This window comes from Diachasma alloeum, unplaced genomic scaffold (assembly GCF_001412515.2).
Source record: "Diachasma alloeum isolate Michigan unplaced genomic scaffold, Dall2.0 Dall_scaffold_00176, whole genome shotgun sequence".
In the NCBI taxonomy this organism is placed as follows: domain Eukaryota; kingdom Metazoa; phylum Arthropoda; class Insecta; order Hymenoptera; family Braconidae; genus Diachasma; species Diachasma alloeum.
Window position 1 is genome coordinate 559,992 of NW_021680342.1, and position 18,793 is coordinate 578,784.

At 38.6% G+C, this 18,793-nt stretch overlaps 1 protein-coding gene across 2 annotated transcripts in view; it reads left to right on the plus strand.

Moving 5' to 3' along the window:
* LOC107036015 overlaps nucleotides 1–18,793 on the plus strand; it is a 34,871-nt gene that overhangs the window by 11,675 nt on the left and 4,403 nt on the right. The window contains exons 1-2 of one of the 2 annotated variants that reach the window (XM_015253839.1): nucleotides 10,718–11,618; nucleotides 13,060–13,226. In XM_015253839.1, the coding sequence (XP_015109325.1) occupies nucleotides 11,559–11,618; nucleotides 13,060–13,226 (227 nt within the window). In that variant the 5' untranslated portion in view covers nucleotides 10,718–11,558. Of the gene's footprint in view, nucleotides 1–10,717; nucleotides 11,619–13,059; nucleotides 13,227–18,793 lie in introns of those variants that run through there. The other variant, XM_015253760.1, reaches the window with a different exon arrangement.

Consider the following 18,793-nt stretch of genomic DNA (forward strand, 5'->3'; position numbering starts at 1 on the left):
GCCCGAGTTGTAGACCCGAGTTTGTAGCAGAGATGTCAGACAAGATATGACTGTTTTTTGGGCTCAAATGAAAGAGCGGATCGAGAAATGTTGTGCTGATGCCTCTAAAGATGGCTTTGAACCAGGGGAGACTCCTACACTGATAGAACCGATTAGCTATTGTTAACGAATGGATTTTGGTTAAAGCTTAGGGTCTATTCGGTCCCACCAAATGTTCCTTCGTTAATAGTTAACGAATGTACATTTGAGGAGTCTTGTTTGACTTGACTTTCCCCATTCAACTGAACCATTCGTTAACTATTAACGAATATTCATTTGGTCATATTCAACTCTACCATTCGTTAATAGTTAACGAATCTCGTTTGAAATGAATTACAGTGAAAATGTCCTCGTTAGAAATTTCCAAGACTCTCGTCAGAAATTTCAGTGGAAAATTTTTAACAGTGCAGACCAAGAATTTTACACGAGTTTCATCGTCAATTAAATTCATTCAGAGCCCCATGAATTGTGGCTGAGTGCTATTAAAATTTATATGTCCATCTAGATTCCAGATCAAAATCTAGGTTGTANCATTTGCACTTTCAATTTTATTAAACCATTCAATGATATTAGATTAATGTCTCAATTCAAATGAGACTGCGCTACGCAGTTTTAATTCAAAAGATTCTACGTGGGATACATATGCGTTTAATTAAAAGTGGACACCCGGTAGAGTCGCGGACCTTGTTCCGACGATCATTTGTGGTATAGTGGGACACATGGCGCTATACATAATTAATATCGACTGCAAATAAAACGAATGCAATTTCTACTCTAGCGACACTGTTTGACCGTCTGCAAGGACCGTGCACAGATGTGGTTGTGTACAGTTGTTCCCTTACATTTTTCACAAATCTGTGGACAGCCCTGGATGTGTACAGTTGTGGAAGTACGAACGGGTCCCCCCCCCCGGAAGATTCAAAGAAAATTACCAAATACAGAGGGCGTGACTTTATTGGTGAATTATTCCGAGCAGATAAATTCAAAAGAAATAAAAATTCTTAGTTTCATCACTTCTGCCCCCTTAATAAAAAATAATTGATAAAAGTCTTTGCCTTTATCAATGCGCATGTTTAGGGTCATGATGATTCCGAATGAATTATGTCTAATTTCTTTCATAAATTACAATATCCCGATCGAAGTGTTCAACTACACAACGAAAAATGATGCAAAATATATTCAATTCCCCTGTGAAGACCACGAGTTATTAACGATTAGACGCCTCATATTTTGCCCCACTTTTTTCCATATCAGAATATGTCAGATCCCGATATAGTCATCCTATAAAAATTGATATTTGCCCCCCCCGTGACTCCCATCCCACCGCCCACGATCATAATTTTATTCTCACAACCGGAGATATGACTCCTTGCATTTTGCGAACGATCGGGGGTCGCTGGGAGGAAAAATTTGCGTACGAAAGGTTTTTCTCACATACGGAAGTGCTCGGTATCTATGCATGAGCCGGTGCACCGAGAGGCAACACTGCCTTCTGCGATACCGTGCGGGGTTGTTGAGGATGTGGGGAATCCCCGAGCAGCGCAATATCACGGGGGACATATCGATTGCATTCGCCTGATAACGAATAGCCTCTATGGTACACAATTTTTTTTCTATCCAACTCTCTCGCTTCCTCCCTTTGTGTACGATTGATAAACGAAAAATCGTTTCGAGGGGAAAAAAAGGGTGAAATAAATGAGGAAAACTGGCGAACCTGAAATCTGGCCTTTAATCTTCGCTCCGTTCACCCAGTTTTTCCCTCTGAAGTATTATCCCAATGATTCGGACGATCGACCTGGTAATGCTTCAGACATGCTCCTTGGAAATGATAACATCTGGATGATACGGCTGGTTTCACAGCTGAAAATTGAGGCTAAGTAACTGTGAACGTTTCGGAATTTTCAGTCTTTTATCTCTATCGGTGAAATTAAAAATAACCCGATGGGGCACTTGGAGGAATTGCTCGAGTGGAATTCATTCGGAGACGTTCGCGGAGATGAGATTCCTCTGACAAATCTGCGGTTGGAATTTTAATGAGAGCTTTCATAACACCAATTTTATCTCTTGGAATTTTTAATAATGTATCTCAGAATATTTACATTTTTTACATTTATGAAAAATTGCGGAAAAATTATGTGACTTTCAAAGAGATTTCATTCACCAATACCGACAAACGGAATTCTCTGCATAGTGCAAAGCATCATTTCTTCCATATCGAAGTTTCCAAGAAAAATGTCAATTATATTGAGTGCACAAAACTAGTTGGTGGGGAGCGAATTCCAATAAAAAAATTATAATCTTTCAAACATTTGAAAAATTTCTGTTGAACCCCTTCAAACGAATTTCACCTGCAAAAACCAACAAAGAGAATTTCGTACGTAATCCCAATCATCATCTCCGGAGCGCACAAATACTAGTCCGGGGGGAACGAGTTCGGATAAAGAATTCAGAATCTTCCAAACAGTTGAAAAATCCCTGTTGCACCCCTTCAAAGGGATTTCGTCCGCAAAAACCGACAAAGAGACTCTCCAACACAACTTCAATTTCAATCACCATCCCTACTGCCCGAGAAATCTCGGGATTCCCAGGGCGAAAAGTCAAAAATGCAAAAAAAAAGCCACTCTCCAATCGTCCTCGACCCCCACCTCCCCGAAGCCTGACCTTTGCCCTTATCCCCACGGATTTTTAATAATATACTCTAGAATTTTTCCATTTTTCTATTTTTGTGGGGACGAGCTGGACGCGCAAGTGAAAAGTTTTCGTGAAAAATATGTGACAATGCAAGTCCACGTATTGAACTCTTTCCAAGAGATTTCCGTTCCAAAAGTCGGTAGACAGGATATTCCAAAAAAAAAACAAATTGAGTTCCCAAGACTAGTTCATGGCGAAAGAGTTCGAATAAAAAATGGATAATCCTCCAAGCAGTTAAAAAACCCCCGTTTCCCAAATATCCCAGAGTTCCCAGAGCGAAAAGTCAAAAAAGCAAAGAAAAACCACAGTCACCCTCGAACGTCCTCCCGCTGAAACATGACCTTTGCCCTTATCCCCCACTTACGGTATTACCACTCCTGAGATCGCGTCTCGGATCTCCAGATGACTCCATCAAGTGATAATATCAAACCGCAGGAGACCCAGAACACCCAGACAGTCTCACCGCGGCCAAAAGGATCAGCAAAAAGTCCGCCCGCAGTGGCTCCCGCCGGTTTAGCATCCGAGGATTGATGGTTAATCAATGTCCCCCGGCGGTTGCCAACTCCTCCATCCATCGCGGGAATAAACTCGAGGGGCCGCGCGCGTGTGTTTGTTCTCTCCCCCGGTCATAATACTCCGGAGGAGCATGTGATATCCCAGGCAGAACTCTTTCATGACATCACTTCCGCACTCCTATCTCCTCAAATATTTCCACGTGCTCCATATTATATGCCCTCGTAAAATGCACTCGTCGTCCAACCCATATCTATCAAATACGGAGGGCACGATGCGAGAGTTTCACATGTGAAAGGCGCCGGGAGTTTGGGTGTCGTTATAATGAAAGAAATAGGGGAAAGTGGGGTAAAATGGCCCCTTTTGATTTTTTCAAAAATGTTAACAACTCATGTAATTTTAAATAAACTGAAATAATTTTTTTTCCATGGAAACTGCACTTCTTCCCCTTTAGAGTGAGCCTAGACTGATCTCAATTAATGAATTTGTTTCTGAGTGATGAGTATCACAAAAAAGTCAAAAGGGGCCGTTTTACCCCACTCTCCCTTAACGCAGGGTCTCGATATGTCGCTCTCATTTCATCCCTCACCCTCGGGCGTACTCTCCGGCGATATCACTCGAGTGGTGAATGCCTCGCACCTGGGCGATTCGGGGGTAGGGGAAGGGGAAGAGCATGAGAATGGGATAGCACGAGTCCTCTTCATCGTGGGAAGGAGGATGGCCTCTTATAATCGAGTCGCTTGTGTATTGCGAGGCTGAGCGTAAACGACGCTCTGTAAATCGCGCGTGACGCTCGTTCAAATATCGCTGGAATTCTGGAGCCAGTGGAATGGAGAGTCATCTCGCCCAGAGGGCGACTATCGCTTGATTGATCCGGATTCCTCCGTTAATCGGCGATCGATGCAATGGCAACTCCTTTTACTGCTCTGCCAGTCGTTGGCGGGGGGTTTTATTTAGAAAGAGAGCGCAGTGCTCACTGTTAACCATTTTTATCACATTATGCCACTGAAATTTATGGGTATTTCGTCATTGGAGATGACATATTTTATGGATATATGTGTGGAAAGTGTTCATTTCAGTTCAAATATTCTATGAAAATTCATAGAAATCTGAGGGTTGAGCGTAATTTGTGTTAAGCATTCAGGTTTTGATTGAAAATTTAAGGAAGTTGGGGAACTCTCGTCTTCCTGCTGCTCAAAAATGTGGCATTTCATTGAAATTTTATGATTTTCTTCCCTAAATCGTCAACTGTCCCTGAAATTTCAATTTTTTTCTAATAATATTGCGGAGGAGATGGACAATTTTTAGACTCGACAGGATAACAGGCGAAAATCGCCAATAGCCTCATTGGAAAAAGACGACCTGTTTCACTCCCGTAGTTCCCGAGATATTACAAAAGTAATTTTATCGAGTGAAAATTATCAAGTTCGTCATTTTGAGTTAATGAGCAAGATATTCTCAATGAGACCTTGCGGAGCGGGGGAATCTTTGTCCCCGTGTTCCTCCAGTTTCTTCTCATTGCCCTCGGTCAAGGCAACCGTTTCCGTTAAAACTCCACCTGGGAATACAGACAAAGACATCAAATGGAGTCCTGCTTCATTGTGCACTCTCATTCAATTCTTTTTTATTCCCGAGCCATCACAATTTTTTACGTCTCGGGTTAACTGCACCGAGTTATCTCGTTCCACTGGTTTTTATCGTTGTCGACAGCAACGACTGATTTCGTGACCGAGTCTCCCCCCCTCCACTTCAGGTGTTAAAGCCCAACGAGTTACTGCCAATAACAATCACGCATGGACAAACAGGCGGAAAATGAATATCCGTAAAAGCAATTTTATGGGGAATTTCGGCCCTGAAACCCCGCATTCTCGCATTTGTTTTTTCATTTTTAAAAAATGCTGACGTCATATCACCCCTGACATTGCTATCAATCATGACATTTACGGTTCTTCTTCGTCCCTTTTCACGCGATTTTACTCTCAAGGTCTCGCGGAGTGATAAATTTTTATCCTCTCACTGTCGATTCCGCGACAGCATCGACACGACAGAAATGATACATTGTCTCATAAAATTGATTATATTGATGCTCCATCAGTGGGTGAGTGTTTCATACGAGCAGCAATTTCACTGTGCCAATATGCCGCAGTATCGCATGCCACAACCAACCGTAATTACTCAAAATGTTTTACGGTTCTGCATTTTGGCCCGAGTTAACTGAATACTGACGCGAGTAATTAATTTCATTATGGTGTTATTTTCCCGTGAACTGAATAAACGAGTTTGTGAAAACTGTGAGTCAATAAGGCACTGGGGCGTCAGTATTAACTCTGTTAAGGTCTGTTGTTTTTATTTTGTTGAACTCTCGCACACAGTTGTTATTTACATTTAATTTAATTACTAAGATTAAATGAAAACATTTCGACAGAGTGGAGAGGGGAAAAAGGCAGTTGCGCGCTGATTGAAATGTTTTTGTGGGTCATGGGTAGCACGGGTGTAGGCGAGTAATTGTTGAGACAATAGCAATTATAATCGTGTCACAAGTACATCCTCAATCGATGGTGATTTTGTCGCCGTTTAAATGTTTTACGGTTCTGAATTCTGATCCGAATTAATTTAATTCCAACGCAACGAATTAATTGCGCTGAGGATTTATTTTCAAAACAACTGAATTAATAAATGAATTTGGGAGAACTCTATTAAGGTCTGTTGTTTTAATGTTGTTGAACTTTCGCATATATTTGTTATTCACATTCAATTTAATTACTAAGATTAAATGAATTGAATTTATGAATAGCGTGAGTCAATAAGCTACTGGTGCGTCAACTTTAACTCTGTTCAGGTCTGTTAGTTTTATGTTGTTGAATTTTTTCATGAATTTGTTATTTACGTTTAATTCAATTACTAAGATTAAATGAAAACATACCAATAGATTGGGGAGGAGAGAAAAGCCTGTCGCGTGCTGATTGAAATGTTTTTGTGGGTCATTGGTTTGCGGGATAGCGCAGGTGTAGGCGAATGGTAATTTTTGAGACAATAGCAATTATAATCATGTCACAAGTACGAACTGCTTCCTCAATCGATGGCGACTCTGTCTCTGTTGAAGGATAGAGTCGGATGAAGCTTGCACTTTATCAAGCCGCAGCGGGTGCGGGAGGGGGGGGGGAGTTTGAAACGAGAAATCCAGGTTCCAACTGAATTCCACAGTTTCAATGAAACAATGGAGGAAAATCGAAAATGGTCAATCTGGAAATTCACTCTCTATTCAGTCCAGTGTGAAATATTCAATGGGTTATGCAGGAAGGGAATAAGATAAATTTTTATTGCAAAATAGAGCGAAATGAGCGGTCGAGGGAACAGTGGTGGATATAAATTCCGTGATTATTGAAATTTACATTCTGAATTATTCTGAATTATTCAAATGCGATGGAAAGAATGCCTTTCAGGTTTATCGACTATTCTCGATTGATTGGTCTTGGGAAATTATGGAAATCGGTTCGATTTAACAGGACCCGCGGAAAAATAGGGCCTGGCCCATTGTTTCGGCCCACACCAAGACGATCCGCGACATTTGCGAAGAAAAGGATTGAATTAAGTCGCAAAAATCTCAATTACGATATTTTTAAGACTGTTTTGGTTGAACGTCTTGAGAAAGGGGAGAAAAGAGTCCTCACTCGAACCATCATCATCATTTTCCCCGTGCTTTTGTATTTAGTTTAGATTATTCCTCTCAAGACTTCGCTCCTAGCAAAAGAATAATCAATATTAGATATCAAGATTGCCGGAATGACCAAGGGTCTTACAAATATCAAGAAGACCTCCCCTTACGTTCATCGGATGAAGAAATATAGGATCTCAGAGGTCTCATTTGTCTCTTATTCAATGAATAAAGATAAATTGCTACACGTTCATTCATTCATAAAATAAGAGGTAAGATATTGGCGTCTTGGTACATAATACATCTAGCAGCGCGGAATCACATGTTATTATTCCGAATTATCTAGGGGAGGTTGAGGTAAAACGGACACTTTTGACTTTTTTTAAATGTTAATGAGGGGTTGAAATGTTGATAAAATTTAATAATTTTTTTTTAATACAAAGAACAATTTTTTCCCTTTGTGACGAGCCTAAACTGAGCTCAATTGATCAATTTGTTTCTGAGTTATGAATAATTAAAAAAAATCTAAAGTGTCCGTTTTACCCCAACCTTCCCTACAAAAATGATGAGAAATAAGGAAACATTTTTCAGTTTCACCGATTATTCCTAAAAAATCACGGAAATCCTTTCACTCTTAAAAAATCTTAAATTCGGAGATTTGAATTTTTACAATTCTCCCCTCAATTTCGTTCATCCGCCGGAAAATTCAAATGGAATAAATCAAGGGGTGTCCTCCGCCGGTGAATAAATGACAGTAAAACCCCGACATGCCCGTGAGAAGTCCTCTCTCATGAAAAAAAATTATCTCTAATGACTGGAGCCCAAACTCTCGTTTTTTCGACACTGCGTGACTGGGAATAATGGCCTTGACATTTATTTATCAGAATCAGTCTCAGTGCTTTTTCCCCTGACGCCTCATCCCTCCGGTCCGCCCGTTGAGATACTGATGCTCCTGGAGTGATGCTATATCCCATGTCTCAATGGCATCGAATTTCTCGCTAAAAACCAACTGCAGCGTTGAAAAAAAGTGAAATTTCTTAGATAGTTTGGACAGTATTTTCGCAAAGCGACATTGGATTTTTATTTGGGGGCGAGGGGGTTATGAAATTCAAAGTTTCAACCGAATATTTGAGTGAATTTATGAGTGTGAAGTAGAGATGCAGTGGAAGCAGATAATTGAACTAAATTTACTGACTAATTCCATCAATTCCTTTCATTAAATTGTCATTACTTAATGAGATTTCCTAAAGTTTCAGTGGAAATGTAATTTGAAAAAAAGAAAATTTATAGACAATTGAATAGAAATTTTCAACAGAGGGACATTTAACCGGGAAAGGCTAGTAAACTTCCTAAAAATAAGACGAAAATTTCCCAAATTAATTAAACTTCTAACTAAACATAAATATTCGGTGTAAAATTGAGTCGATATTTCAATCAATTTGAGATTCAAGAATATATTCACCCGAATTTTCCTCATTTTCACTGAATAATTATTCTGAAATTCGCACGTTCTATTGATTTTCTCATTAACTTATGCCGTTTCATTGCCGAGATTCTACAAAATCCAGTGAAAAAGTCGCTCGTTAAAAATGTCACAAAACATTCTCAACTGTGTTTTGCTAATGTGGTAACAAGCCCAGCGCTAATCCACCGTAAAAATTCCCGTTAAACCCGAAGAGAGAGTGAATAAAAAAGAAGAAACATGAAGTAGAGAGAGTGACAAAAAAATAATGAGGATAAACATTTTTATCCGTGATTGTGGCTTGTTGCGCGTAGTCGCCAAACAGAGTACACACCATCAACACGAAATAGCATATAAAAACGAGAGAAAGGGGCCACTGGGAGGGGGTGGGTTGGTTGAGTGAAAAAGTAACAAAGCGACAGTGAGTTCTAACACAGTAAAGGGAGTAAAATAGGCTTTTCCAAGTTTCTTCTCGTTTATGGAAGCCCTTTCACTCGTTTTATTCCACCTGTTCAGGTTGTACTAGCTCGTAAACGTGGTCTCCCCCCCTTCGGTCGTTCTTTTTTCCATTTCTGTTCTGCCTTATATATTTTATTTTACATAATAGTCACTCTGCTTACTCTGACTGTTGGAGTTACTATGGTGATTCTCGGCATGCAGCCTTTCTTTTCCGAGAAAGAAATGGGAGAGATCTGCGGCATGTTATGATTCTTTTTGAGGGGATGGAGTGATGATGAGATGGGGGATCTTTGAAGATTTCTGAGACTGTTGGAATTTATTATGCGGCTTTGATGGAGGAAGAGTTGTGGTCGGCATTGAGGAGTGGCAATTGTTCTTCTCCTTTGCAATTTAGAAGTTTATTTATTCCGGAATGAAAAGTTTATCTTCTTGGGGTTTTGAGTAGAAGTTTGTTATTGTTGACTTGGGAATTCTTCGCGAGGTCAGGGTTTGAATGAAATTGAGTAAAGTGGAGAATATTATAACCATATATTTGAGTAGATCATCAGTTGACAATTTGTTACGAAGTCACGTTTTGTGTGAAATGCCGTTCATTATTTCTCAAAAATGATTTCAGAGAAAAATTACTATATGAAGCAATCGTAGTTCCTAAAAATATTCAATCTCAATTGTTTTTCCGGTAACGAGCACAACTCTACCTCATTCATCGACAACTCCCCAAAAATATTCCCTACAGTTAATGTTCCGACCTGCGTGTTAGAATTCATTATGAGGGACTTGGATAAAGAAAAAGTTGAGGTGATATTAAGGAGTGGTAATCACTCATGCCCTTCGGAATCTGAAAGTTTATTCATTCCGCAATGAAAACTTCGGAATGAATAAATAAACGAGAACACATTGCCCGGTCAGGGCTCAAATATAATCGAGTAAGAGTGATAGTATTCGAAGAAAGATTGTCTTCATTTCCCAAAATCATTTTCACAAGGATTTGTAGAATGAGTTATGCCGAAATATATCAACCAACAGGTTTCCCTTCAACTGGGATTAGAGATCTTGATCCCCCCTGGCGGAACCACTCCAGCACTGTATATCACTCATTCCCAACTCCTTAACAATATCCCGAATCAACTATATCAAAACCCCAACATGAATCGAATTCATTATGAGCCATTCCCGTAGAAGAAAAGTTGAGATGGAGTTGTGAAGATTTATCTTCTCCTTTGGATTCAGAAAGTTTATTCGCCGAACAATGAAAACTTCGTTTTCTCGGACCTTGAATAAAAGTTATTTAGTACTGTTAAGCAAAAATATGCTTCAAATAAAATTAATGCAAGGGAGTGAAAATGCCATTCAATGAATTTCATTTCTTTATAAAATTGAAATTATCATTTCGTGTGACATTTACTAAAAATTGATGAGATCAATTAATTTTTACGTGATTGATTTTTTTACGAAAATAAAATCAATCACTTGATGAATTTCTATAAATTAATTCCTTATTACTAAAGCTAGGAACAAAATTAATCCAGTTCGATTAATTCAAATGTCATTGATCCGTCTATTACTGTCACAGAATAAATACAATCTAATGAAAATGATATTCGCAGAAACAATTTCACGAGGATTTTAACAATATAAATTATTTCAAAGTAAATCAGCGGCAGGATCTCGAAAAATCCCCTCCAATCTCATTCTCCCCCAGTAAAACTACAACACGACTCTGTATTATTCACCCCCAACTCCTTCAAAATACCCGAAAAACTCATTCGAAATGGCCCAGTAGTACAGGACTCGCACGCGTCAGCCCCGCGCGCAGGTCCAAATGAGCGACGAATGGTCCCATGATCCAAGCCCGGTGTTACGCGCGCGTTTCCCGACATTTAGTCTTGCGAATCCACGCGGTGCGGGCGATCGCCAAAGGAGAGAGTCATCAAAGGAAATCCCCCGCCGACAGGGAAAAGCCCCCGTAACATCCCAATTATTCTTCATCAATCCAGAATGACAACTAATCTAAAAGCCCGGTAGTACCTCCAATTTAATTTAAAATGAATTAATCTTCCTGTTCTCGTTTAATCCCAACTTTGACAAGTTGTTTGAAAATGGAACGGGTAACGAGTCTCTCTGAAGGAGACACTCGGGAGTTTGATTAAAATCCAAAGTGTCGGAGACAAGAGTTGGGTGGGGGATTGAGATGGAATAGGGAATTTAATATGAGGAACAATCGTTCGTGGAGTGTAAATCCGGGGTAGAGTCCTTGGCAAATGTCAGGAAAACTTTCAGTCATTAATTTGGGGGCGGGTTGATAAACGTCATTCGCGCGTATGCCTGTGTTAATCGTGAGTTAATGCTGATGCAGCAGGTGAAAGCGTTCGTTTAATTACCGTATATTCAGTGGTTATAATAGTAATAACTAGTTGCAACCGTAATGCCAACGCCGGGAGCTGCTAGTGATGGCTCGAGCTTGAGTGGCACTCTCCCTCCTTTGTAGGATTATTCGCCTCCCCCACTCTCGTGCAATGAGATGTGAATTACGTGAATTGATACTAATTGCACAAGCAATTGGTTCTATTAATGCCGATGACGTACCAGTGACTGTATTGTCCATGCACGAGTATCGGACTCGGGTACTGTGGGATGATGTGTTACGACGGCACGCGCCGAGATAATATGCTCTTCAATTGTTGTACCTATCTCTGGTTCATATGCCTCGGGGAGGGGTATTGAGAACAGTGAAGGATAATGACGCAGTCCCCGACACCCTCAACCAGCAGAGTACACGATGACAAATCTATTGGATTGGTAAATTCGATTTTTCCGTTGAAAATTTGTTGCTGGAGTATTTGCAACACTAACTTGCGCCAAGAATTTTTTTTTAGAAGTACGGCTCCACTTGTATCGAGAGCAACTCTTACGATAAGAAGAATAATCTCGTCAAGAGATTCTGTAGGTGTCCGGAAGATGCGGGCAATTTGTTTTTGTATTAATGTATTTTGGATTTGATCGAGAATAAAAAACTGGAATATATTTATTCAACTAGGTTTAGTGGGAGAAGTTACTTTCTTGTTATAAACACGTCGTCTTTGGGACGAGCACAAAATCTCGTGACGAACGTTTTTTCTTGTGGGTTTCAGATATTTTCTTCCCGTTAATTTTTGAGTCGCGAGTTTCTTGATGCAAGTGGAGACGTACTTCTAAAAAAATTTTTTTTTTCAGCGTGCAGAAAAAAAAAATCATTGAAATCATTGAAATTTCATTGGGTTCAATGCACCAGGTGGGAAAGTACGCTTTTTTTATCGGTGCAATTTGCAATTTTCGAGGAATTCGCGCTATAAATAGTGTTGAAAATTATCCCTGTATTGTGGTAAAAGTTGTAGAAAATTTTGGGAGAGGTCAATTCACGCGTTTAAATTTATTTCTCGTTATTTATGAGTCTGCGAGGCCATGTACAACCTTTACGAATCACTGTTTATGGTAAATAGAAAATACTATTCACGATTTTTTTATAAAAATTCCGGTAATTCTCTAATTACGATTTTTGTTAATTTTATATTGTTAATCACAATGTTAGAATTTTCGATTAAATGAAATTCCTGAAGTTCCTGTTCAAATACCATAATTAATATTGAAGTGATTAAATTTTTCACTAGACTTCTGATAAAAATTCCTGAGAAATAAATACGCTACAAGATTGCTAGAATTTAAGTGTAATTTTTAACAAATTCTTCATTAAAAAAACTGACATTGTGCTTAAAATTGAAGGGATTTTTTTCATATTATGAAACAAATAGGAATCTCTAGTTGGTTTTCACTTGAAATAACGTAATTTTTGTAACGTAATTATTATCTTCATTATTAAAATTTTAAAAAAATGAAAAAAATTTAATTAAAAAAAAAATTTATCTCCGCGTTCGCAGAAAATCTGCGACCCGACCTTTGGTTCTGAACAGACTCATTCTCGAGAAAATGAGATAAGTAATAAGCTTTTAAAATTGAATTATCTAATTGACTATTGGATTAATTACGAAGAATGTGCAATTGTTGAAGATTTATCGAGCGTAAAAGTCCCCAATCGAACAGAAACGAATGTTTGTGTGCCATTAGTTCCACTGAATATAATACGAATGTAGTTGATTAATCAGGGACTTATAGTTAGTAATTAACGGGCATTGAATTTCAAAGCATTAAGTATCCAAGTGACCTTGTTGTAACCGAAGCGCGGATGGATTGTTTTGTGTTACAGCAGATACAGGAGATCAACAGTCAAGTGGCGCAATTTCGGGACCTTCTGATCAACATTGGACAGACGAGAGATGGTCCCGAGTTGCGTGAACGTGTACGAAAACTCCGGAGAAACTGTGTCGAAGCTTGCAAGAGCACTTCCCAGCTGGTGCTACCGCAAATGCGAAGGTAAACAGGGCTTATATTTTTCTTGAACCTTTGAATCAGTGAGTTATCTCAAAACAATTCCCGAGAATTGGCTCTGCGAGTGTTTGTGGAACTCGTCGATTCAAATTTCTTCCGCAAGCAGAAACTCAGTCTTATATTTAATAACGAATGCAATTGAGCAATGACAGGGGCTTCGGGGAAGGTAAATTGTGGATCGAATTTTCTATTCATCTTTGAAAGCAAATATTTTAGTAAATTAATTGTCATATTGATAATTGTCAGTAACACCACATATGGAAATTTGATGTAAATGAGGTAAAATGTAAAATTTCAGGATTAATTCTCTAACAATAATGAAAATTTTTAGAAAATCTGAATGTTTCAACATCTTCATTGAATTTGCATCAATTGTCGATCATTAACATTGTAAAATACTCCAGAAAACTCTGCCGGGCAATTTTTAAACGAATAAATTAATGAAAAAATATAATCTCATCTCCGCTTGGCACTAGCCCTTCCAAACCTGGTTCTCAGGTAGTTGTCAGGTAGAGTCAGACACTTGTCAATAATTCTGCAATTTAGCTCTCCCCAATTTCCATAAACGAACGGAGAAAAAGGAATACTCTCTCAAAAATTGTAAAAAAATTCTCAAGGGAAACGGCCGCCTGAAAAGGTCGTGACGGCGGTTTGCTTGCCTTAATGAAAATCTGAATGTTTAATGTTGTCCGTTGACTCGTGTCACTCTTACCCCCTCCCCCTCTCTCTCTCCCGGCGCTCTTGACGGAATAAAATTGAAGGGGAAATAATGGACGAGGGTATGGGGAAAGTAATGAAGGCTCTTTTCTCGAAACTAAATCATTCCTCAAGCGCTCGCGGCATATCTTGAATGGATTTGGTATCGTGGGCTATATACCGTTGTTAACATTTCTCTCAATTATTTTCTCCCGTGATTTTTTTCCACTTTTTCCTTCGGGCTTATTTGCCACCCCTTACAGTTCACTTTTCTCTTTATTTTTTTAAATATGCAATACTGCGTGGGATCGTGAAAATTTTATGATTCCCGGTGCTTGTTCGGCGAGTAGCGAGCGTGAGGCTCAATTGCATGTCGGCCTATCGCGTTTTCCGATACGGTTATGTGCTTGTTATGCATGGCATAGGGAGGAAAAAATTTTTTGAAAAATTTATTACTCTATTCCGGCGAACGAGTAAGGGTAGTAGGAACGGGGATATATATTTAGTTTGATGGGTAATATTATTTATGGAGTGACTTACTTGGCATTTACAATTATTTGGTGATTGTAGGAAGAAAATTCTTGTTTTCATTCTCATAAGATGATTTTTTAAACAAGATCTTTGCGGTAGGGAAAGGGACGCAGACACTCCGAGAAAAAAAAGCAAAAATTACTTTTTTTAGGAGAGAAAAGATATTTAAGTTAATTTAGGAAGGAAAAAATCATGGGATTTTTCCTCAGGACGAGAATTCCCCAAATTCTTTTAATTTTGAATAAAATCTTGAATATTCAAGATTATAATCACCCGAGTTTTCCTGGCTCCTATTTTCAAGGAATAATTGAACTGAAATTTCAATGGAACCGTCACTGATAAAAATCCCCAAGAGGTATACCGGAAATTCCAGCCTAATTTTTTCAACACTAAATATCATTCCGGAAAATTGAAGGCTGGGGATGAAAATTAAGTTGAGAGAGCTTTCCTGCTGATGACGAAATTCACAGAAAATTTACGCATGACCAAGATATGTAATAGCTTCGTAATAACGCGCTCATTCTTTCACTTTGTTTCCCTGTAACAATTGCTGTGCCACGCTGAGAAATTTTTTCGGAATGTAACTTAAATCACAATGAACAACCGTAAATTTTGCTAGGCGTATGTGAATACCTCACATGAACATTTCCCATTCATTTTATTATTTATTTCAACACAAAAAAAAATTGATGCTGACCATTTGAAGATTGTCTTCAGATGAATTAACCTGTGAATTTATATTAACATCTCGATCTTGTTGAAAACAGCGATTATTTATGTTTGAGACATTCAAATTGAAATCAAACAATTTATTTTGTCAGTCTAAACAAGACTTGTTTGAGAACTCGTTCGTTTTTCTCTCAATGTATCGCGTTCATATCCGACTTTCGAAAAACCAACGATGATTGTCGTGTCAGCGGCCGTACGATTGCCGAAGTACCCCCCCGAGAGCCACCTAATGTTTATTAAAGTTCGTCAGCCCCCGGAATATCGAAATTCGATACTTGAAAATTTACCCATACAATACCCCCAGCACATCCCCTGTGACCTTACAGTTCTCGTTTCCGCTCCGAAGCACCCACTCAACACTGGACACAGCTGCCCTGAGCCATAATAACTATTGTAACATAAAATTCACGCACCTATCGATCCCCAGAGTCAACTCTATGCTCCCATCGCCACGTGGGTGCTTCACTCCTGTATTACACGTGCGTACTGCCTTTATTGGAGCCCTTGACTACGCGACCAGAATGTATGTCCACAGACGAGGTATCAGTCAAACCAAAACACCCATCACCTCGACCTATATATCCTGTTCAATGTCGAGTGAACAGCAAAACGGATATTCCCCGGGTTTCCATTCCTTTTTCACCATTTTTTACTGTGAAAGAAAGCACAAAATGGATTTTCATAATTTGCATCTCGTGAATAAAATCCCAGGGGTTTTGTATACTTGTTGTTTATGATATTCAAATGACTGACATTTCCACGCTCACTCTTGACGCTTCTCAGTCATTTCATTTTATTTTTTTCCACTCTTTGTTTGAATTTCCATTCACAGAATGGAAGATGTGTTATCAATCCGGGAAATAATTTTGAGAAATTTTTCCGTGAAGCGACATTTTTGAATGGCCGTTTATACATAAACGTATAGTTTATTTGAAGTAACAAATAATTTCAAGAATTCTTTTGTGAAAAGGCAAAATTAGAATTTTTTATTAATTGTTTACTTATTTCGAAGATGAGTAATTTTAGAGGAAATGGGGAAAATCATCAGAAATTGTGTCTTTACATTTTCCTTTTGAATTCTATATCAAATATTCAACGACATGCACGAAACTCACTCACATTGAATTGAATTTTAAGTAGATTGGAAATTAAAATATCAAATTTGATTGAGCGTTAAAGTCTCATGAAACTCCACGAAAAACATCAAATCGGAAGAATAATCCTTCATTGGCGCCCACTATTAAAAAATATATAACCGAAATTTCCGGTGAACTCTTTGGAATTTCCCAATTGAAAATTCACAATTTAATTTTGAAAAATCCAGGAAATCTGTAAATTTAAGTTCAATTATTCCACAACAATTGATGGAAATCTGGAGGATACCTAATAATTTGGCAGCGAAAACTCGCATTTTCTCAAATTTTCCGTTAAATTTTTTGGGAAATTTACAATTCTACGATTTTTCCCCCAAATAGACACCAACGTCGTTCTCCTGGAAGTCACTGCTGAACTATTCCTGAAATTTAAATTTTTTTCTCTTGATTTTTTCGCACACAAATCAGTTTTCATTCCTTTTGCAAACACCTCCCCAAAATATCTACTGAAAAATCGGCACTCTTGTTTCCCCTGCATTCACCCCAAAACAACCGTTAACGAAGAATATCAGACCTAAAACAAAGGGTTTACGGCCTCCAGCAGTTGCAAACCAAAAAAGAATGAAGAGACCGGACAGAAGCGCGGGAAATCCTCGAGGGAGAACGAGGGACAAAACAGTATGCCGCGTGGATTCTTCCAACTGCAATGGGCTCGGTTCCTCCAGGTCGCATTGCACTTGCACACAGACATTTCATAATGGGGGATATGGACTCTTTTCACGTACTCTGCTGCAGTGGAAAATCTCCAGCTGTGGCCTCGCGGGATAATAAGGGTTATCAGTGGGCAGAATCAACGGTGGGGACATTGTCGATGCGATCGAACTGGCGAAAATTCTCCTCTCACGCTTTCCATCCACGTTTATTACAACTGGGAATGGCAAAACCTGGACAGAATAGTCAATTCATGGCATTTGGTGCATGTCGGTGCGCTGGGATTCCCATCCAGTATTTTTCATTTTTTTAATTCTTTTGTGGAACATTTTTGGGTTTAATCTGCGTGACGATCCACTATTTCAATGTTTTCGCTCGTGGTTACAACATTTATTTGGGTTTATTCGGGTGGAGTGATTCTTTTCAGGGCTGCATAGACATTAATCATTTTTCATTTTGAAATATTTAATTCCGTGGTGGGAACAGGATGAATTTACTTCTGTGAATATCTCTGTATCTAATGAATATCTCTCATTAAAAATTCGTTTTTCTCTGGAAAAAAATGACAGGAAGACATCTCTAGATAAATTTATTTGAGAAAATGAAGTAAATTTGGTCAAAATTACAAGTTTTCCGGAAAATTTCACCTCGAAATGTCAAATTTTTCACTCCATCTCTCGAGTCATTCATCGATATTGCTTGTTATTCTCATTGATTTCCATTAAATTTCATAGCTTGGCATTTTCCATGAATGAACAGGTCTGAAAAAATCCTTTTATCTTCCCTTTGGAATTTTTATGCAATAATGTTTCACCCCATTTATTTCCCTCTCCTTTCCACTCCGTTATTTAGGCTCTCTCTATTTCTATTTATTTTATACTGGCGATAACGAGGTAAATCCAATGCATTTTCAACGCCCCACGGCATCTATCCGCTGAGACTCGACCAAATGGATGCTCTGTGTCACATTTCGCATTGCTTTTACCAACCAAACGGATAGAAGAATTTTATTTAAACTTGAGGGCTTGTAGTCTTCCCACAGTTCATTCCGGTTCAGTGAAGTTGTTAAACGTATATACACACACGTGACTTTTCCACGTAACTTTTAGCCACTTTACGTCTTTAACCCTGTTTTTAGTTTCAAAGTGAGAAAAAAAGTGGAGAAAGAATTTTGATGGAGATGTGGGAAAAAAGACGAATAAAGCAACTCAATCTCGATATTTTTTTTCTCATGACAAATGGAAAGTAGGATTGAAGAACTTTCAAAGCAAAAAACGCGTTGACAAATTCGAGAGCTGTGTCAAATAGAATTCAATTTCATCCAGCGCAAACACCAATATCTCCATCGAAATTGCAATTTCCTCTTCACACGTTTTCAAATTATGATTAAAAAAAATAATTCCCCCATTCCCATCCGCACAAGTATACAACATCCCTTAAAATTCAAACGAGCCCAGAATTACAGACTTTATGATAGAGAATAATTACCCACTTTCGCCAAAATTCAAGCATTAATTTTTCATTTCCCATCAAAATTCTCAACAAACTACATCTCTTTAACCTGCAAATTTCCTCTCTCAACATGAATAAATCCCTAGATCCACAGGAGAATTACTTCTTTCATGGAGAAAAAATAATTGCATTATTAAACCAGGATTGCAACGAAATTTTCAAACTCACCTTATTCTTTTCAATGGAGAAACATATGCACAAAGTTGGACTGAGGCCCTGAAAGGCTTTTCATTTTTTATCGTCTGTTACTTTGAACTCCCCATTAACCCCCCCCCCCCC